The sequence below is a fragment of the Diabrotica virgifera genome, chromosome 10, assembly GCF_917563875.1.
Source record: "Diabrotica virgifera virgifera chromosome 10, PGI_DIABVI_V3a".
NCBI lineage: Eukaryota > Metazoa > Arthropoda > Insecta > Coleoptera > Chrysomelidae > Diabrotica > Diabrotica virgifera.
In genome coordinates, this window is record NC_065452.1 from 65,942,292 (window position 1) to 65,965,964 (window position 23,673).

The window sequence follows — 23,673 nt, forward strand, 5'->3', positions numbered from 1 at the left end:
TATTAATACTATTTTTACAAACATTTTCTTTCATGCATCTGCATCGACATATACAGGGAAGCTCAGCTTTTTTATCTGCATAAGTTCTTAGAGTAATTTTTACAGATACGTGCTGGTACTAAATCTGATCTTGGAGGCATTACAATTAAAACTTTTTGAGGCTTCAGAGTTTCGTTATCTACATGATATCCATACATAAGTGGATCAAGTTCTTTTGCAGTGTCTTCGAGGCACGTTCATTGTGTGTACACCACATAAAATGCTCGTTTTATATGCAGTTGTATTGAGGTCGATGTTAGTGGCATATGTTCAACAAGAGAAACGCTTCCATGGTCCTATAAACAAAAGCGTAATTCATCAAAAGTTTTCACATTTTCTGAGTTATTCAGAACCTTTACCAAAAATTCTTCCGCTAGTTTAAGGTTTTTCTGAATAGATAACTCAGAGCAATCCATAAATGAATTTTGTGCTATTAAAATATCGATATCTTGGCCAAAAATAAACCAACAAAATAAAGCATACGAACACTTTCCTAAGCTCAAAATATTATTAATGTTAATTAAAGTATAAATGTTTATTGCAAAAATTTATTAAAAACCCTTATAAAGAAAATTATAACTTTAAATGGGTATAACTTTAAAACAAATGAAGATAAGGTAATTTAACAAACTTTGTTTGGAAACGTATTGATTAACCTTTAAAATGAGACCTTCTAAGGATCATTTGCTTACGCAGAAGCCGAGTTACGATCGATAGAGCTTCGAAAAATACGTATTTTGCAATTTGCAGTTTGCATTGGAACTAATTTTACAATATCTTGAGTTATAATTGTTGGATTTAAGGTTAGTAAACGTTTTTTCTTGGTTTTTTATTAAGGAACAAATTTTATTTGAAACATTTTTTTATCTCTTTTAGTTTATGAGCCAGAGCCTTATAAACAATTAAATTGTTTATAATTGTTTATAACAATCTTTTGACCACTCGGATCGAAATCCACCCTCGAAATTCGTAATCAGCAGCCAAAAATCCAAAAGAAACCGTTGAGTTTGTCCATCAGAATTGAAAAGGACACGGTGACCCCTCTGGCGCCTAGTCTATTTCCTTTTTCTAAACATGTCTTTATGGATTTCCAAGAAAAAATAGTATTCCGACTATTTTAATTCTATTTTCTACATTAATCATATTTTTATCTATGTTTAAGAATCTTAATACACAGGTATATTTTAACTATCTATTATGTACCGTGCGGCTAATGAATTACCTACCCGCATATCTTGAAAAACTTAGTGACCTATTCTTTTGTTTAATAAACTATATTGTATGTGGTTTTGATAAACAGTTCAAAGAGCACTTTTTTAAAACCAGCACCCTAATTGCTTACTTAAAATGCATTGTTCATGGGGCTAGTCAACACTTCTGCGAAAACACTTTCTTAAAAACTAGCTATAACTATTTTTACAAAATTTGTCTTATACAGGGTGTTCAAAATTTATATGCTCGTGGTTGAGAAATATGAAAATTTTTATTTTAATTTGAATTTTAAATATAAATATAGTCTTTTATTTCTCATGTCAAATAGGAATATAACAATACCTTTCTTTTTCATTTTTCTTTTTATTGTATTTATACTCTTCATTTGAGCAACTCTGTTATTAATGTCAGTACCTATTGGTATTCGGAAAGTTTTAATTGAACTAACTCATTTCTTGTAACTTTTAACTGCTTCATCTTCATTCCAGTAATTTGGTATTTTCTGATTGTTTCGGCGTCAAACTTCACTGCATATTTTCAAGGGGCGTCTTACACTTTTTCTTCATGTTATAATGTTAAAAAAATTTCTTATTAAAAACACAAAAAACATTTAAATTAACAAAAACTGTAACAATCCACATTTAAAAATAAGTAATATATCAGCAATAAATAAAATTTTGAATATTGAGAAACTAAAACATTCATCATAATGGTCAAAAATGGCAGTTTTTTGGTTTAAATCGATACAGGTAAAATAGGGTGATTAAATATCTTATTTACAGTATTCACCTTTTAGTAGATGAGCAAAGGTTTAAAATGGGAGTTTTTAATTTTGGTCCAATCATTTGTTGCTTCGATAACTGAAAAATAAGACTAACATTTCTAAAATAAAAAATTTGCTAAAACTTTTGCGAAAATGACCTAAGGACTTTCATATTGCACGAAGAGTTAAGTCAAACAGTCCATATAATGCACAAAAAATTTTAAGACGATTCGTCAATTAGTTTAATTTTTATTCAGTTTGTTTATCCCAAAGAGCTTATTTTGCAATGTTATTGTCCAGAAAATAATAATGATATACGTAGCAATTCTGCGGAAACCACATGAAAGAAGAATAGTTATATTTTAAACTTATTTAAAAAAATCATTAAAAATTCATTTTTATCATTCCGAAAACATTTTATTAAAGTAGAATCATTTTTGACTTATAAACAATTTGAATAGCTTTATTAATATTGACTATAGAGTAAATCTACTTTGGGATTTCAAAAGCTGGTATTTTTACTCGAATTCTCAAAAAAAGCTTTTCCCGTAGGTTAATAATTACGGTCAAAGTTAGCACTTTTTATTATTTAATTCACAATTACTTCTATACAGGGTGTTAGTAAATAAGTATGAAAAATTTTAAGGGCTAATTCTACATGAAAAATTAATACCAGTTTGCTCTATAAACATATGTCTGCAAATACTTAGTTTCGGAGGTACGGGGTGTTGAAATTTTTATTTTAAACTGCAAATTTATTTATTGCTCTAAGACCAGTTGAGCTAAGAAAATGAAATTTGGTGAGTTTTAGGAGGTAGTTATTACGAATTTTTGACATACGATTTAGAATTTTGTATTCATCATTGGCGCGCCTACGGGCAATGGTCTGAAATTTTTAAAGAAAAAAATAGTACGCCACTGAGATATTTCGAATTAAAAATTATTTTTAAATTTCACGTCTAATTTATGATAAAAAACCTTTCTTGCCTTTTTTTCATATGATGCACCGTTTTTATGCAGAAAAATAAAATATCTTGGAGCGTATTTTTCATTTCTTAATACATCATCAAGAACTATCCAATATAATAATACTAAACTAGAACAATAACAGAAAATATTACTAATACGATTTCAACTAGGTGCAAAGCTGCAAGACATGTTTAAAATAATCTCCTTTACAGATAACAGAAGAATTTTATATTCATCATTGGCGCGCGTACGGGTATTGGTCTGAATTTTTTGAAGAAAAAATAGTACGCCACTGAGATATGTCAAACTAAAAATCATTTTTGAACTCCTCGTTCAATTTACGACAAAAAATCTTTCTTTCCTTTTTTTCATACGAGGCGCCGTTTTTATACAAAAAATAAAACATCTTAACGCTTACCAAGTATTTGAGGTAGTTTCCATATGCATAGAAATATAGAAACTTACTTCAAATACTTTGTAAACGTTGAGATGTTTAATTTTTTTGCATAAAAACGACGCCGCATATGAAAAAAAGGCAAGAAAGATTTTTTTGTCGTCAATTGAACGAGGAATTCAACAATGATTTTTAGTTTTACATATCTCAGTGGCGTACTATTTTTTTCTTCAAAAAATTCAGACCATTACCCGTACGCGCGCCAATGATGAATATAAAATTCTTCTGTTACCTGTAAAGGAGATCATTTTAAACATTTCTTGCAGCTTTGCACCTAGTTGAAATGGTATTAGTAATATTTTCTGTTATTGTTCTAGTTTAGTATTATTATATTGGATAGTTCTTGATGATGTATTAAGAAATGAAAAATATGCGCCAAGATGTTTTATTTTTCTGCATAAAAAGGGTGCATCATATGAAAAAAAGGTAAGAAAGGTTTTTTATCATAAATTAGACGTGGAATTTAAAAATAATTTCTAATTCGAAATATCTCAGTGGCGTACTATTTTTTTCTTTAAAATAATTCAGACCATTGCCCGTAGGCGCGCCAATGATGAATACAAAATTCTTAATTGTATGTCATAAAATTCGTAATAACTACCTCCTAAAACTCACCAAATTTCATTTTCATAGCTCAACTGGTCTTAGAGAAATAAATAAATTGGCAATTTGAAATAAAAATTTCAACACCCCGTATCCCGAAACTAAGCATTTGCGGACATATGTTTATATATCAAACTGGCATTAATTTTTCATGTAGAATTAGCCCTTAAAATTTTTCATACTTATTTACTAACACCCTGTATACATAAAATTCTCCTATAACAGTGTTCGTTACCATACTCCTCCGAAACGGCTTGACCGATTTTTATGAAATTTTGCACGTATATCCTGTAGGACTAAGAATAGGTTTTCATCTATTTTTCATACCAATAAGTTATAAGGGAGGTTGCCCCCTGACATTTTTTTTATTTTTTTTTTAGACAAAATTGTCTACCTTAATTTTATATGATGTAGAATTAAAAAATACATACAACCCTTAATTTTGGCTCTTCTATCACTAACCCCTATTTTTTAATAGCCATCTATATATTTACATCTATAAAATTATCCTGTCACAGTGTTAGTTGCCATATTCCTCCGAGACCGCTTGACTGATTTTTATGAAATTATATATGTATGTTCGGTAGGTCTTAGAATCGGTCGTAATCTATATTTCATATCCCTGAGTGATAAGGGGGGTTACCCCTAACATTTTGTAATGTTAGGTGGGGATATGTGTACATAACGTACTCTATAAGACTACAAGTACATACAAATTAAAAAAATTATGATAAAAATCCCTCAAAAAGCTCCGGAGATATTAATCCCAGCATATGTTTGAAGAATCAATTTCATTTTTTGAGTGCACGAATTTTAATATTCCCCTCCAGCGACCACGAATCGATTTCGTTAGGACGTCATTTTTAAAGCTTTATTAACCACTGTGTTGAAGTTCAAAGTTAACTCAAACTTTTACACATAAACTATATACCTTGAACTTCAAAGTGGCGCTAGTTAGGTTGCTTAATTGTTATAAACAAAGTAGCCGTCAATCCTGTGTTGAAGTTCAAAGTTAACTCAAACGTTTACACATAAACTATATGAACTTCAAAGTAGCGCTAGTTAGGTTGGTTAATTGTTATAAACAAAGTAGCCCTCAATTAAATAAAAAAAGTTGCTAACTTTGACCGTAATTAACCTAGGCGAAAAGTTTTCTTTGAAAATTCGTGTAAAATACCAGCTTTTCAAATCCCATTGTAATTCAAATTGTTTATAAGCCAAAAATGATGACTTTTTCTACTTTAGTAAAATGTTTTCGGAATGATAAAAATGACTTTTTAATGATTTTTTTAAATACATTGAAGATATAACTATTCTTCTTTCATGTGGTTTCCACAGAATTGTTATATCATTATTATTTTCTGAACAATGACATTCTATCTTGATAAACAAATTTAATAAAATTTAAACTAATTAATGAATGGTCTAAAAATTTTTTGTGCAATATATGGACTTTTTGACTCAACTTTTCATGCAATATGAACGTCTCAAGGTAATTTTCGCAAAAGTTATAGCAAATTTTTTATTTCAGAAATTTTAGTTTTATTTTGCAATTTCCGAAGCAACAACTGACCGGACCAAAATTCAAAAACTGCCATTTTAACCCTTGGCTCATCTACTAAAAGAAGAATACAATAAATAAGATATTTAGTTACCCTATTTTTACCTGTAGCGATTATTAATAACTAAAATTCTCGTCCGAACTGTGACGGACATTTTTGTATTTATGATGTATTAAGTAGGTATATAATACCCAAAACACCCATTTGCAACCTGGCTACTCAAGTGTCCCGAACATGGTATATTTTTGCCTTATTTCCCTGGCGGATAGGTGTTTTCTTAAACAACAATGTCCAATCACTATTTCGGTGTCCGTTTTATTCTCCGTTTATTGAGATTCATCAAATTGTCCGAGAGCTTTTTATCAATATCCTTGATTATTTTCTAGTCTGAATTTGCCCTTGAGTGGCTCTCCATTTCTTTTGATGATTCCTTCTCAGCCACTTCTCAACCTCGTTTTTTGTGGCATCTTTGGTGTTGCCACATAATGGTTCTGGGCCTACAAAGGTTTCGCTCGAGCGTTTTTTCGCCAACACATCTGCTCTTTCATTCCCATGTACCCCTTCATGGCCCGGCAACCATATTATGTAAAATAAAGTGTCTTTAATAACCTTTTTCCAGGATTTTGAGCAGATCTTTGTAGTTCTGATTGGGTGACTGAGTTCTTTACTGCCAGAATCTATGTTGATTATCTTTGCTTTGGGGTCTTCATTCACAGTGGCGGCTCGTGGCCTTGGAGACAGGGTCGGCAAGGTTTTTTTGTCTCCTCATATAGGTATACCATCAAACTAAAAGGCTTAAATCATCATAGGAGATTTTGTGGTTTTTTGCTTTTTTTTTATTTGATGTACTTGACATTTTCTCTTGTTTCAATGTGTTTCGACAATACGTGTTGATTCTTTTGAGACAAGGTAAATCCCGTTTATTTGAGGCAGAAATTGGTGGTAATAAGAAAATTGATGAACAGTTTGTTGTAATGAATTGCAGTACTTACTACATAGAATTATACATACATATTTTGTAACTTATCTCACTTTCTGAAAATATTTGGATCGGCATAATTTTTAAGAACCTAACTTGTAATAATAAATATCTTGGAAATTCTTTGGCGAAGGTAACTTTTAAATTTTGAATCTTCAAAGAGGTCAAAAATTTGCAAATCTTCAAAATTCGAAAAACGAGTATCTATTTGAATATAATAGTAGATATCCAAAATTTCAAGATATACTTACTCGTTTTTCGAGATATGTATCATGTCGTTGTCTTTTTTGGGATAGTTCGGAAATATCAAGCGAATCCAAAACGTCACTGCGTTTATATTGGAAACTACTATCATTACGAAAATCTCTGAGATTTTGCACCAGCTTTCGTATTCTATTTTTGGAATAAATAATGTCAGTTGACTGATTTTGAACAACAAGGAATATCTTCGGCAAACTCTGTCTTAAAAATATTTAAAAGAATATTAAAAGAGTAATTATTATTTAATAAAGTTCTCAAACCGATTGCTTCACGGATCGAGGTATCGCCACTTTCAAAATCATCGCCTTCGATAATAAAATCAAGAACTTCCAAAAGCTGTTAACGAAAATCTGCTACAGATACTGAAACTACCAGAGATAATCTGCTTAGATAAAACTAACCGAGATTTAAAATTTCATCGCGTCTAACAAACTGTTCGCTTTTTTTTTCGAAACAAATTTGTTCTAAAGCAATAATCCGTTTAGGTGAGCTAAACTGGCAAGAAAAGACGATATTCTTTATTTTTTTACACGTATCATGTAAAACTAAATTCATTATATGCGCATAATAGTGAGTAAATAAAGCTTGTGATGCAATAGTTTTAACTTTTGTCTGGAGACCATTCAATTCACCACTCATCACAGCAACGCCGTCATAAGATTGCCCCAGTTTGCCCTACCAATTTATTTTTGATATAAAAAAAATTGAATCTGTTCTTTAAAACACCAAAAATATATTCTGCCTTATTGCTTTTACTCACATCTCTAAAAGCTAAAAACCTCTCATAAATATTACCACGTAACGCGTATCGAACAACAATAATTGATAATTATTGTGAATGACATGATAATCAGAAGTTTCATCTACTTCCAGTGAAAAGCAAATGGTTTTCTAAATCTCAGATTTAACAACGTTATTTAAAATGTAACTATTTGATTATATGTATTAGTTCATTCTGTATTACGAATACACTTCGAATCAGAAAGTAAATAGGTACATATTTTTAAAACAATTTTATTAATTCTCTATAATTAATTTGATTTTTAACAAATGCTTTGATCCATCATGTCCACTAAATGATAATTCCTGACAACTTAAAAAAATTACAATATCAATTAAACGACGTAAAACGGCGTGATTATTTTTGACAATTTCTGCCGATGCATGCTTCCAAATGAAACACCAACCGGCAGACCGAAATATGCCGTACCTGCCACTTAACCTACCATGCCGTATCTGTTATTGCCCACGGAGAGAATGTAATGTTCGCTTGCTCATCGACTTGTTATTTCGTTGAGTTTTACGTGTAAATCGTCAAGCTACGGAGTTGGGGACGGCTAGCCGAAAAGTTAGATGAATGGCTCGGATCATTCATTTTTTGAGAAGTCTGTTATGCGCAGGGATCACTTAACGCTCGGATTGATTAAATCCTTTTAAAAACCATGAATAAAATTTAGTCTGTATTATCTGATAGATTTTTTTTTATTTCACAGATACAAATATTTAAAAAATCTATATCTATAAATGTGTGGGTCGGCACTGCCGACCCTGACTGGCCGTCACTGTTTATTCATGATTTCATCAATGCAGGCCACCAAAGCAAAAACTTCAACCTGGAAGACAGTTGTATGTTGACCTAGGCTGTAAGCTGTAAGATTTATTATAATTACATGTTGGCACAAAGATTCCTCATCCAGTATCATGGGCAGTTTAAGATGGATAATTGAACCATATTAAGTTCGTCTAATAATTATTATGTTAATATTGTCAGTGAAGATTAGTTCTGGTGTCATCATTATCATCTTGTATAAAGTCAAGTTGACTATCAGATATTTCAGATTCTTCACGTATCCGTTTAAACGGCAAAACAGCATAGCAATAATTGTTAAACTTCTATATAATATGAACGTCATCTTCTGGAATTTCGAGGCTTTCCGAAACTAAATTGATAAAACAGAGCACTCAGGGGGTTTTTGGGATTGCTGAACACGAATATGATATGGATGAAGGCCTCTGGAATACTTGGTGTTTAGGGTCACGAATAACAACTTCAACGTAAATATTATAAATGACGTGATAAATAATTATAAATGTGTTAAGTAATTGTAAATGTAAAATATCCTTTAAAATATTCAAATTCTTGATAGTAAAATAACAAAGAGCTAGATTTTAAGAAAAAACGTTATTAATTATTGTGTTCTTTTTGATTTGTATCCGCCCTGAACATCAGATATTATAGTGGCATTCAACTACGTCATAAACGTACTCCGCAACTTCGAATTAAGTTGCCACCCTTTTTATTTTTTAAATTTTTTCGATAAAAATAAATCGTAATAAAATAATAAAACATTAATTATTATGCACTTATTGGATTAAAAAATATATTTTAAATAATTTTAATAATTACATAAATACGTAGAACACCCTGTTTTCTTCAATTTTATATCGAACAAAATAGTACTGAATTCTATTTGAATACTAGAATCATAATACTGATCTGTACTATAGTAAATTTCACCGATTATGAAATCATACTCGATTCTCAATCATACTCCAGCCTATATACACGACATCGATTTTTCTTAACGATATGACCGTGCAGTGCGTTGGTGCAGTTTATCGAACGTCCATTGATTGTCTACACGTCTCCAATATCTGCATCGATCATCACTTCCCTGAAGCTAAGACCAAATGGGTCTTAGTTGATGGTCGGGGTCATGGTACAAAGACGCCAGGTACGATATTGCTCATGCGACTATCAACTGATCGCGTTCTGTCGACGTCACAATGAGAGTAGCCTCTGTTGGAATACATACGTTTATATGGGAGTTTTACCGATTTTTTAGCTTTTGGGGAGATTTTTGTGAGATTTAAGTTGATTAATAGGCTTGTTAGTGTGAAAGAATTATTATTTACCCCTTAATGTATTGTCTCCCAAAATAAGTTTATTTAAAAAACAACTGAAGGGTATCATAAAATAAGTTTGTTGTAGTTTAATATTCTGACATGTTTGATAGTTTAAAATTTATTGTTTATAAAGTATAGCTTTCTTAAAACTTTTGTAAATGGATGCCGTTAATAAATAAAATGTACAAATTAGTTTTGAAATTTCATTCGGTCGACAAATTATTGAATTTTACAGAAATTATTGAAATTTAAAGATGAATAACTATATAATTATGTATAATATTGGTGATTTGATATACTATATAAATAATATCCAATGTCCTTAATTACAATTTACGCTATTATGTCTGTATATACCTACTCAATATTTTTCCTACGCTAAATACAAATAGTTCAAATTTTAAAATTGCTGTGGTAAGTATTTTATATTGAAGACCAAAGTAATAATTATTCACCAAATTTTGCTCTATCGCAAAACAAAATTCTGACATAAATTTGTATCAGTTATCAATAGTTCCGACTGGACGTTATTACATAAAAAATAAACATCATCTTACAGTGACTCAACCCCGGCTGGGCATTGGGCAATAAAAGAAGGTACCTATTTAGATTCTGCCACATGTATATACTTACTGCCATTTAGTTATTTATATTATACGTTTCTAGACCTTCTTCGCAAGTGTTTGAAAATTTTTAGGATTAATAAGAATATTTTCTCAGATTTATCTGACGATGCAGAAAAAGAAGAAGTGGATGCAGACGTCGAAGAATTAAACCAATTACAATATGATGCATTGGAATATGTCAGTGGGTATATCTGCAAGAAGTTAGATTTGCCTGAAATTACGGATACTTCCACTTACACGTGGATTGACCAAGTCTCCGAAGGGGGCCTAAAGAAACCTCCAGAAGAATTGGTGGTAAAAATGCATCAACTGGATACTATATTTAATAATTTCAATGGGTCTGGACTTTAGTTAAAATCAGGGAAAAATTATTTGCAAAGACTTATTGATTTTTCTGAAAAGATTGAATGTGATTACAAAACCAAACACCCGTTCTTTCGGTCGCGCATGTATTTTAGGATTAAGAAATTAAACTTAACACTTAAAGAAAATGTGAGAAATAAGAGAAAATTAAAGAAAATTGTAACTTAAAGTCTTGTGTTTTATTTGTTTTGTAATTTTGTTTCAGACCATTAATAATCAATTATTTTCATCTGTTTACGTGCAACTAAAGGAAGGCTCGATTCATAGGCGCCCATACATATGGGTAGGGGGCCGTGGCCCCCATGGCTTTTCGGGTGCTTTAAACTATATATTGTCATCCAAAGTATACAAAATGTAATGTGTAACATCTTCACGTCTAGCCCCCCTACAAATTTTTATATGTACGCCCATGGCTCGATCCCCTCCTTAACACTGGCGCCAAATAAGACAAGCCAATCAAAAACAAGCTCGTAAAATTTATTTAAAAATCGACGAATAAAATTTTTTTTTAAATATAACTCACAAATTTATTTTAGAAATTTATTTTTGTTCATTGTATTGTTAATTAATTTTTTAAATCAAAATAATAAAACACTTACATTTCAGTAAATCCGAAATAGTTAAAAAGAAATTATATTAATCTATTAAAATGACTCTTTATGACCAATTTAAAACTAATTGTATTCCGAGCGCTAATGTTTTAAATGGGGAATATTCAAAATCACTCTCATTGTGACGTCATGCGCGAACTCATCCGAATGTACCATGGGTCGGGGTATTCTTTGCTAAGACTGTAAACATGTCATCCGCGATAGAAGACGACGACGCGTTTGAATTAGACTGGCTTATTTTAAGCAAAAGGAGAAGACAATCACGGAATGTGTGGTGTATTTAAAGGACCCCGCAGAAACCTTATGGAAAATGGCTCTCTGTCAAACGCTCTGAAACTTTGGGTTCTGGTAGTGCTTGATGTGTAGAAAAAAAGACTCAATAGACGCGTAGCTCCAAAAAATCATGGTTTTAAGATATAAGCCTCTGAATTTATAGGTACAGTGAGGACGTTTGAGTTGGAATAAATTCATTTTCTCGAGAATGAGCTACTCTGAAGATAAATTACAAATCAGGTCGATTTTTATTTTTAAATTATAATTTTTTGGCATATATATCATACTAGTGACGTCATTCATCTGGGCATGATGACGCAATCGATGATTTTTTTAAATAAGAATACTGGTGGTGTGATAGCTCATTTGAAAGAATATTCAATTCTCTATTCACTAATGTCTACATTAACATAATTATTTATACAGGGTGCCCAAAATTTTTTTGAATTAAATTAATTGAGACAAAAAGAAGAATGTATATAATTTATTTAATTCAAAATACATTTTACTGTTGTCCGAAAACAGGAAATAATGTTTATTTGATAAATAAATATTGTTTTTCGCTAAAATTCAATATTAAAGCTGCCTGCCACCCATCTGCCTCTTAGCAGTTTGAACATTTAATTTAAGCGAAAAGCAATGTTTATTTTTCAAATTAACATTTTTTTTTTGTTTTCTGACAGCAGTAAAATGTATTTCGAATTAAATAAATTATATACATTCTTCTTTTTGTCTCAATTAATTTAACTCAAAAAAAATTTTGGGCACTCTGTATAAATAATTATTTTAAAGTTTAATATTAGTAAATAGAAAATTGAATAACCTTTCAAATGAGCTATCACACGACCCCTATTTTTATTTAAAAAAATCATCCATTGCGTCATCACGCCCAGATGGATGACGTCACTAGTATGATATATAGGTATGACAAAAAAATTATATTTTAAAAATAAAAATCGACCTGGTTCGTAATAATTTATCTCCAGATTCGCCAATTCTCAAGAAAATGAATTTATTCCAACTCAAACGTCCTCACTCTACCTACAACTTCAAAGGCTTATATCTTAAAACTATGATTTTTTGGAGCTACGCGCCCGTTGAGTCTTTTGTTCTACACATCAAGGACTACCAGAACCCAAAGTTTTAGAGCATTTAACAGAGAGCCATTTCCCATAAGGTTTCTGCGGGGTCCTTTATAAATTTAAAACTATGACAGAGATTTGCTAGATCTGTTCTCAAATTGTTAGTTTGATTGATAATGGAATGAGTCAAAGAGATATGGAACGATATGCTTCTTCTTCTTAAATTGCCCTCACCTTAATGGATGTTGACTACTACTATCTCGTACTCCTTCATTCGTTATATGTGAGACTCTGGAGATGCAGGCCGATCTTCGCCAGAAGTCCATTTCCAGTGCGAGCAACTTCTGTTCTTTTCGCTTATTCAGTTGCCAGGTTTCACATCCATACAGTACCACGCTTTTAAAGATGCTATTATATAGCTATGTTTTCGTTTTTTTTTAATATGGCTTTTGACCCAAGTAGTGAGTTAAAATCTCCCATTACTTTCTTTCCTTTCATAATTCTTTCCTCTATTTCAAATTCTGTCCTTCCACTTTCCTTAATTCTCGTTCCAAGGTATACATAATCAGAGCTTGACTCGATAATCATCTTCTAGTTGTAACTCATTTTTCTGTCCTCCTATACACATATATTTGGTTTTCTCATCTTTATCCTGGGCAATCACCACCTGATCGTCAGCAAAATGCAGTGTGTATAGTGTTGAGTCGTCGTTTAGCTGTATCTCCACTCCAGAACATGATTTCCGCAACTTATTCAAGACCTCATTTATAGATATAGATTTTAAAAATGTTGGCGATAAGCTGCATCCCTGTCGTAGTCCCTTATTCACCAAGCATCTGTTGTTGATTTTTATGCTTGTTTGGATTTTGTTATAGAATTTTTGTACTGCTTTTATTAAAGTTATATTAATAGGGGATTTTTCCAGGACTTGCCATAATTTGCAAAGTGGTACGGTATCATAATATGCTAGTTAGATCGACGAATAGTAGATGTATTTCTCTGTCTCTGGCTACTTTTTTTTCATTGAGTTAATTGAGCGTGAAGATGTGGTCGATGCAGGATCTTCCTGCTCGGAATCCTGCTTGTTGTTCTACCTCTAAAGGTGCATATTAATTTTCTATTAGAGTTTTTAAAGTTTTTTTATATAATCTGCTAAAGGTGCTGGTTACAGTAATACAGCGATAGTTCTTGCAGTCTTCCTTGTTACCTTTTTTATGTATTGGGGTTATCCATCCTGTTTTTCAATTTTCTGGTCTGTTTTCTTCATTTGTGCAGTTGTTGAAAATTAAGGTTATTAATTTAATCAATTTTGCAGTTCCATTTTTTTTTAGTTCCGCTGGGATTCCTTCTGGACCACATGCTTTTTTATTTTTTAGTGATTGAATCATTCTCTCAACGAATTCGTCAAACAGAATCATGTCTACACAAAAAGAAAAATAAAAAAAGAGCATTCTGGTATATAATACTATAACTTTTTATTGCACATTGTTTGTATGTGTTAAGATACTTTCAAGTTGGTGTGTAGTAAATCAATTTTTTGCAAAGTCTGCCGAACAGTTTTTATTGAATGTCTATATTTTTTTCAGTTATAGTTAGCGACCAAGATGATAACCTCGAAGAATTGACAATATCTCGTGACACTTCTACCCTCAACCATTCCGTGTCTGTAAAATCAACGACTAAGCAGAGGAGATCCCGGACTAACTTCACTTTGGAACAGCTAAATGAATTAGAACGGCTGTTTGACGAGACTCATTACCCGGATGCCTTCATGAGAGAAGAGTTAAGTCAAAGACTGGGATTAAGCGAAGCAAGAGTTCAAGTAAGTGTCAAATTATTTTAAAAATGTTAGTTAACATGTTTATCGTAATCAAAAGCTGTTTTTTCGTTTTTTAATGTGCAGCAAGATCAGATAATTTTGTTAATGTTCAAACATTACGGAAATTAAATTTAACTTGTAATGCAGGGGTTCATTAATCTTAAAATGCATGCTTTAATGAATCTAAAATAGGTAATCATAGTGAAAGACGCCTAGAAAATAGGCGGATTTCTCAATCGTTTCTAATATAGCAAACATCTACTTCAAAAGTTATATATGCAGTGCATTCATAAAGTGTGGAAACTGTCTATTATCTCATGACTTAATTATTTTCAGAATTAAAGCTCCGACAGGTCGATTTTTATTTTTGTTTTTTAACCTTTTTGGAAAAAAAAATAACTTTTACCCTCACTATCTAAGCAGATGTGACGTCATCGGTAATTTTTTTAAATAGAAAGGGCATATTTTTATCTAAAAAATTAAAAGCCCATATTTTTCTAACTATGCACAAGTAAAAGGGAGGTCCGTGAACTTAGCCCGAAAAAGTCGGGAAAACAAATGTGATCGATGACATTCGATTGTCCATTGATTGTCCACGTTTGTCCACCATGTTATTTCGTTAGTCCACCCATCAATTCTTTTTTATAAACAAAAATTTTTTTCGGGCTAACTAACGGGCTAAATTTTTTTTATATATAATATATTGCTTACGGATAATAGGACAGTACCGCCGAAAAAGTACTTCAGACATTAGAATGAATGTTTATGCGGGAGTAGAATCTCAACTACCCACTTGTCCACACAATCTCAGCGTTTGTCCAACCCCTTAAAGTGCAAAACAACCCCCTTGAAGAATTTAATTTATTTTTTTAATTCTCAACAGGGGCCAAATTCACGTCCGCTTAAAAACGAATTTAAACGTTATTTCAGGTTTAGAATCCCAATTACCCGTTTGTCCACTCCTTCGCTGCGTTTGTCCAACCCCTTAAACTGCGAAACGACCCCCCTGGAGATTGTAATTATTTTTTTTTAATTCTCAATTCGGGCTAAATTCCGGTCCGCCTAAATGCGTATTTAAACGTTAATTCGGGGACAGAATCCCAACTACACGTTTTTCCACCCCTTTGCAGCGTTTGTCCAACCCCTTAAAGTGCGAAACGACCCCCCCGCAGATTGTAATTATTTTTTTTATTTCTCAATTCGGGCTAACTTCACGTCCGCTTAGAAACACATTTACCTGTTATTTCAGGTTCAGAATCCCAACTATCCGTTTGTCCACTCCTTCGCAGCGTTTGTCCAACCCCTTAAAGTGCGAAACCACTCCCCTGTTATTTGTAATTATTTTTTTATTTCTTAATTCGGGCTAACTTCACGTCCGCTTAAATGCGTATTTAAACGTTAATTCGGGGACAGAATCCCAACTACCCATTTGTCCACCCCTTCGCAACGTTTGTCCAACCCCTTAAAGTGCGAAACCACCCTCCTGCAGATTGTCATTATTTTTTTATTTGTTATTTCGGGCTAACTTCACGTCTGGTTAAATGCGTATTTAAACGTTAATTCGGGGAGAGAATCCCAACTTTACGTTTGTCCATCCCTTCACAGCGTTTGTCAAACCCCTTAAAGTGCGAGCCGATCCCCCTGGAGATTATTTTTTTATTTCTTAATTCGGGCTAACTTGACTTCCGCTTAAATGCGTATTTAAACGTTAATTCGGGGACAGAATCCTAACTACCCGTTTGTCCACACCTTCGCAACGTTTGTCCAACCCCTTAAAGTGTGAAACCACCCTCCTGCAGATTGTAATTATTGTTTTATTTCTTACTTCGGGATAACTTCACGTCCGCTTAAATGCGTATTTAAACGTTAATTCGGGGACAGAATCCCAACTATACGTTTGTCCACCCCTTCACAGCGTTTGTCCAACCCCTTAAACTGCGAGCCGACCCCCCTGGAGATTGTAATTATTTTTTTATTTCTTAATTTCGGCTAACTTCACGGACATCCGAAAAAGTCGGGAAAAAAATGTGATCGATGCCATTCGATTGTCCATTGATTGTCCACGTTTGTCCACCATGTTATTTCGTTAGTCCACCCATCAATTTTTTTATAAACAAAATTTTTTTTGGGGCCAACTTCACAAATCCACAAATTTTCGAAAATTTAAAAAGACTCTTGCTATATTGTTTGTCCATCGTTTGTCCATGTTTGTCCACCACATAATTTTTTTGTCCACACACTGATATTTTTAAAATAATTTTTTTTATATATAATATATTGCTTACGGATAATAGGACAGTACCGCCGAAAAAGTACTTCAGCCATTAGAATGAATGTTTATGCGGGAGCAGAATCTCAACTACCCATTTGTCTACACCCTCGCAGCGTTTGTCCAACCCCTTAAAGGGCAAAACAACCCCCTTGAAGCCTTTAATTTATTTTTTTTTAATTCTCAACCCGGGCCAAATTCACGTCCGCTTAAAAATGCATTTAAACGTTATTTCAGGTTCAGAATCCCAACTATACGTTTGTCCACCCCTTCACAGCGTTTGTCCAACCCCTTAAAGTGCGAACCGACCCCCCCCCTGGAGATTGTCATTATTTTTTAAATTTCTTAACTCGGGCTAACTTCACGTCCGCTTAAATGCGTATTTAAACGTTAATTCGTGGACAGAGTCCCAACTAACCGTTTGTCCACACCTTCACAACGTTTGTCCAACCCCATAAACTGCAAAACGACATACGTGGAGATTGTAATTATTTTTTTTAATTCTCAATTCGGGCTAACGTCACGTCCGCTTAAAAACACATTTACATGTTATTTCAGGTTCAGAATCCCAACTACACGTTTGTCCACTCCTTCGCCGCGTTTGTCCAACCCCTTAAAGTGCGAAACCACCCCCCTGTTATTTGTAATTTTTTTTATTTCTTAATTCGGGCTAATTCACGTCTGCTTAAATGCGTATTTGTAACGTCCCTGGTTTTATGGCCGTCAGCCGGGTGACTGTTGTTCGACTGTTGTTCGTCGCGGTAACAAATTCTTTCCGTGTAATTCGATATGTTTTTCGTCGGCGGCTGATAATGGAAATGTTTATGACACGCGATAGGAGCAGGTGCATTTTGGAGGATAGTAAAAGGGATTTATGGTTTTGTTTGTTGGGGGTTGAAACTTCTAAGAGACGAGAAAAAAACAGATTTGAGGATTTTTCGGTAGTGTTATTTTGTTCTTTGGGGAGTGCGCTGCGAAGAACGGTCAAAATAAAAGACGATTGGAATGTTTTTTTTTCGGCGTGTGTGTAAGCGAACGAAGGGTAATTTTTTTTTTGTTACGGATTAATTCCTTGAGGAAAGGGGTGCGATCGGAACTACTAGTGATCTGCGAAAAAAAATACGAATTCGCGTAATACCGTACTAACTATGTCCGAAGTTGTCGTCTAGAGTGTAGACTTGGAACACTAAATGGCGGATTAGCTGGGACCCGGGAGCAGTAAGACAGTGGCGGATACTAGAGGTGGTGTCTCATCGCCATCGCAAAGGACGTCAACCAGTTCGTGTGTTTGCTGAGACTTCGGAAGTCGTAGATTTAAGGTAATTGACTTTTCTTATTTCTTAGTAGGACCTTAGAACATTATAGACGGTTCGATACAATGGTGGCAGCGGTGGGATAGATTAGTTATTAGTTGTCGTGGACATTGGGCTGTCTACTCGGGGTATAGGTGTGACGAGAACCAAGCGAAAGGCACGGTGCCGACGGGTGTAAGACTGGGGTTTTGTTTTGTCTCTAAAAACCATGGCGGAAGTTGGTGACGAGGTAGATAGGTTGAAACAAGAGTTAGAAAAGGCGAGAGAGGAAGTATGCAAGTTACAAGATGAGAGACAGAGGGTCACACAAAACGAACTGAACTATTTGAGGAAGGAAATGGAAGAACTGAGAATGGCCGGAAATAGGAGGGTGGAAATGATAGGTGCCAGAGAGGTGAAAGAATGGTGTGGTAGCGAAGGAGAGATGAGTGTAGAGGAGTTTGTTGAGAGAGTAGAGATGTTGCAGCAAATTAATGGGTGGACTGAGCAGAACACAGCTGATTTGGTGAGACGAAGAATGATTGGCGAGTCGGCAGAATTTTTGCGAAATGCGACGAGTCAGAAGCAAGAGGGATGGACATGGAAGGAGATAAAAGGGCTGCTATTGCAGCGGTTTGGGGTGAAAAAAGACAGAGTGGAGGAAATGGCGAAACTAATGAACATCCGACGGAAGGAGGGGGAAAATTATCGGAGATTCGCTGATAGGTGTAGAACAGCGGCGCGCTATGTTGTGAAAGAATATGAGAAAGAAGAGGAAAAGCAAGTAGCGAATGAGATTCGAGAGGAGATGATCTTGGGAGTATTCATGGAGGGTTTAAATAGCGAGGTACGACGTGTGGTGAAGGCTAGGAAGGGAGTAAATACCCTGACGGTGGTATTGGATATGTTGAAGGACATAGGAGAGGAAGGTGACCGGAAAAGAGTAAGGAAGGTGAGGAAGGAACTAGAGGAAGAAGAAGCAAACAGCAGCGGTTCTGAGGAGAGCTTTGCGACGGTAGTAAGCAATAGCAGCGAGCGAAGAGGAATTCGGCGGATCGAAGGTGAGAAGAAGGAAGGATTTGTAAAGATGAACCGCGCAGATGCTATAGTAGCGGGCGGGAGTAAATGGCATGATAGGGCGAATCCGGCTGGAGAAGTGCAAGGAGAGCGGCAGAGATCACTGCGCAGAGTACCGTACACCCCATGTAGGAGGTGTGGACAGGTTGGTCACTGGACACGGGAGTGCACGATACATCTGGGCAACCAGAAGAGTGGAGAGTCACGTTGGAAACCGGAAGAAGGAACACGGGTGGGGAAAAGGGCGAGCAACGAAGAATGCTTTCAGTGTGGGCGACCGGGGCACTTTATAAACACATGTCCACAGACCATATGCGATAATTGTGTATATGGCGGTCACGTGTGGAGACAATGCCAAAATACTGGAACATCCGCGAGGAGGGGCCCATTTTCGCGGCGACAACGGCCATGGGAATCAGATAAGTCAGACAGGGGGGTGGAAGATTATGCGAGCCTAGCCGGAAGACGGGCTGAAAGCCGTAGCGTTTCCCCAAACTAGGTGGCCCTCCAGGTTCCCCTAGCTTGGAGATGGCCCAGAAAACTGGAGGGGGATATATTGGGAAAGCGACCGTAACCGCAGGGGGAGTAACATCCTTGATAATTACCGCCGATTTTCAAGGGGCTAATAGAAAAGTTTTAGTGGATACGGGAGCCGATGTAACCTTACTGCGAGAAGCTGTGGAGGGTGTACCAGTTATCACCGGCCGAAGCGAGACCATTACGGGGGTGACGGGGGTATGTCAGCGCATCCAGGGTAAGCAGAAGCTAAACGTAACCATCGGTGATACCGCAGCCATACATGAGGTATGGATAGTCGATGTGGACTGTGGAGCTGAAGGTATATTGGGACTCGATCTGATGAAACGACTTGGACTGGTGATCGACGTTAATAGAAATGAATTGCGGACGAAGGAGGCCATGATACCTGTTATACGGAAAGTCACTCACGAGATACTGGGAGATAAAAGGAGAAAAGTAACATTTGATTTACATCGAAACGAAATCAAGGAGTATCATGTGGAGACAACAATGAAAAAGCTAGGAAATGACGGTAGGGGGGTTAACCGTAAGGAAACTTCTGCTCGACGAACATTAGTGATCGCAGCGGATAGTCATGGACGCTTCCTGAAACCACTTCTTCAGCGATGGATTGGAGATGAATGGGAAATCGAGGAAATGGTTTGGCCAGGTCATGGTACTGTAGATATTATTAATGGGGTACAGCAACGGACGAGTACACTTGGAACTAATGATTGCCTCGTTTTGTTAACGGGCACCAACGATATTCGGCGGAAACAACAAGAGCAAGCAAATGATGCAAGAGCGAGGTTATTTGTGAAGACAGAAAAACCTAAGATTATTCTCTGTAATCTACCAAAACGATTCGACGTAGTGTCAGGTTCTACTGTTGTAGAAGACATCCGTCAACATAATTTGGACTTGTTAATGGTGATGCAGATACATATGAATGTAGATCTGGTCGATATATACAGCGGCACAAGGAGAAGCGATTATACCAAGCAGGGATTCCATTTTAACCTTAAGGGAAAGATTAAGTTAGCAGAAAGGATTCGAGAGGTCTTGCAACCCGACAAGAGATGCTGTGAGAGGCAAGCGTTGACAGAATATGTAATGCGGGATAAATATTGGGAAGTAATCAAAGGAGTGATGGAACAAAATGCATGGCAGTGTACAGAGAGCAAAATCAAAACGAATAGGGAACGAAAGAAGACGATAAAGCGTACAGCTGATGAAAGTGGGATACGTGGTGGAATAGAATTGAAGAATCGTGTTAAGTTACTTGAGGCAGAGGAGGACAATATCCCCATTATTTCGCACCAAAGTGAAGAGCATAGAGAGAACCAGAAGAAACATGTCGAGTTTGTACGGGAATATTTCAAAGAAACAAAGGAAAATGGAAGGAGCAAGGAAGACGAATTTGTGTGTTTGCAGAGGACTCAGATTCAGGGAGATCATATGGATGAAGGAGAGTATTTTAAAGTAATAGATGGCGAGATTCAGTGGGCACCAAAGGATCGGCGAATAAGAGCAATTTTCGGCGGAGTCTGTCAGAAAAATTGGGAGCCAGCTGAAGTGGTACTAAAAAGTAGGGCCCACCTGCCAGCCTGGAGCGAAACTATACTAAAAGCCAAAATTAGAGGACCGAACCAACCAGAGGAAATAATTGTCGAGCAGTTTGGACACCTACCATCAGGTGTTAGAGTGAACCGAGTGATGGCAACGCGAATGGGAGATAATGTATGGGTGAAGTTCATAAATTGTAACCAGGAATCCGTGGAGCTAAGTTCGGGAAGAGTCGTAGGAAAGACGGCAATAATCACTCGAGATAATACCAAGATGGTGAGACAGGTGAGAGTTGAATCTCAAGGGTCCGACTTCACAGAGGAAATTCACGAGAAGTTGGCCCACTTGTCAGTTGGGCAGGAAAAAAATATAGGGGAGATATTGCTTGAATACCGCGATGTGATGGATGCAGAGACGGAGGGGGAATTCTCATGTACTAATCAGGTGCAACATAAGATCATCACGGGGGATGCTGCCCCGATAGCTAAACCGGCTTATAGAGTGCCTTTCCGCTTGCAGGACGAGATGAGACGGCAAATACAGGATCTTCTGGACAAGGGTATAATTGCACCGTCGACTTCACCATGGGCAGCGCCAGTGGTGTTGGTAAAGAAAAAGGCTCTGGAGGGGGAGGAGGCAAAGTACAGGTTTTGTACTGATTTTAGGGGGTTGAACGCGGTGACAAGGGCGGACACCTATCCTCTTCCCAACATAAATGAAACATTGGATCGGTTGGGAAAATGCCAGTGGTACACGACCATTGATCTAGCCAGCGGGTACCATCAGATTGAGATCAGACCAGAGGACCGAGAGAAGACTGGGTTCAATACGATTGATGGACACTATGAATATAACCGGATGGCGTTTGGACTGTCAGGAGCACCAGCGACGTTCCAGAGATTCATTGACGCGGTACTAATGGGAATAAAGGGGACGGAGTGCTATGTTTACTTGGACGACGTAGTGATTTTTGCAGCGGATGAGACGGAACACAATAGGCGGTTGCGAAATGTTTTACAGCGGCTACGTGAAGTAGGTGTTAAAGCGAACCTTAAGAAATGTCAGTTCATGATGAGTGAACTGATATATTTGGGTCATTTAGTCACCAGCGCAGGTGTAAAACCTGACCCACAGAAGGTTGTAGCAATACGCACATATCCGCGGCCGAAGACTGTGCGAGAAGTACGCGCCTTTCTGGGGTTGACGGGATATTATCGGCGGTTCATAAAAGGGTATGCGGAAATAGCTAAGCCGCTAACGGAACTAATAAGAGTGGAAACTACGTTTGAGTGGACCCCAACTAGAGTGGAAGCGTTCGACCGACTAAGAGAGAGTTTGTCGAAACACCCCGTATTGCGCTATCCAGATTTTGAACTGCCATTCATCCTAGCGACTGATGCGTCGGGACTAGCTTTAGGTGCGGTTTTGTCACAGCGACTTGGAGGAGAAGAGCATCCGATAGCCTACGCTTCAAGGCAACTCAACACGGCGGAAAGAAACTACTCGGTAACGGAGAAGGAACTTTTAGCGATGGTTTGGGGAATCGGTCAGTTTAGGTGCTACTTATACGGGCGGAGGTTTAGCGTAATCACCGATCATGCGCCGTTACGTTGGACGTTGCAGGTGAAAGATCCGTCGTCTAGACTAGCGAGATGGCAAATGAAACTGGCCGAGTACGAGTATGAGGTAGTGTATAAGCCGGGAAAGAGACACGTAAACGCGGACGCTTTAAGTAGAGCCGTAGCAAATGTTAGGCGCGATGAAGATTACTCAATAGATCGGGAGTGGATCAAAAGAACTCAAGAGTCCGATAACGAGTGCCAGCGCTATGTCAACAGTGGTAGCGAGGAATATCGAAAGGATTTGGATGGCGTACTATACAAAGTGACGGGCGGTAGGTGGCGAGTCGTAGTACCCGTAAAAATGAGAAATCGGGTGTTGAAGCGGACACATGATGAACCGAGTGCGGGACATTGTGGGGTACAGCGGTCACTTCAGCGGGCGGAGTCGCAGTTTTACTGGGAAACCATGCAAAAGGACGTAAGAAAGCATGTTGAGGACTGTAGAGAATGTGGACGGACGAAAAGTGTAAATAGGGTGCCCATTTGTGAACCATACCATACGTCTAGACCTCTCGAAATGGTAGGAATGGATATAGTGGGTCCTTTGCCACAAACGCAGAGAGGTAATAAATATCTCTTGACGTACGTAGACCACTTTACGCGATATGCTGAGGCGATACCCATAAAAGACTTATCGGCCGAAACTGTGGCGCGTGTTTTTGTGAACGAGGTCGTCCTTCGGCATGGAGCGCCGGAGCGGTTACTGACGGATCAAGGGACAAATTTTGTTTCGGAGCTAATGAAAGAAGTTTGTAGACTATTGGGAATCAAGAAGATTCAAACCACGGCGTATCGGCCCCAAGTA

General features: G+C 36.3%; 1 protein-coding gene across 1 annotated transcript in view; it reads left to right on the forward strand.

The window, feature by feature from the left end:
• The first annotated feature begins 9,432 nt into the window (after positions 1-9,432).
• LOC126893042 (short stature homeobox protein-like) overlaps positions 9,433-23,673 on the forward strand; it is a 113,765-nt gene continuing 99,524 nt past the window's right edge. The window contains exons 1-4 of the mRNA XM_050662982.1: positions 9,433-9,577; positions 10,470-10,669; positions 14,208-14,217; positions 14,291-14,526. Coding sequence (XP_050518939.1) covers positions 9,433-9,577; positions 10,470-10,669; positions 14,208-14,217; positions 14,291-14,526 — 591 coding nt within the window. The remainder of the gene's footprint in view (positions 9,578-10,469; positions 10,670-14,207; positions 14,218-14,290; positions 14,527-23,673) is intronic.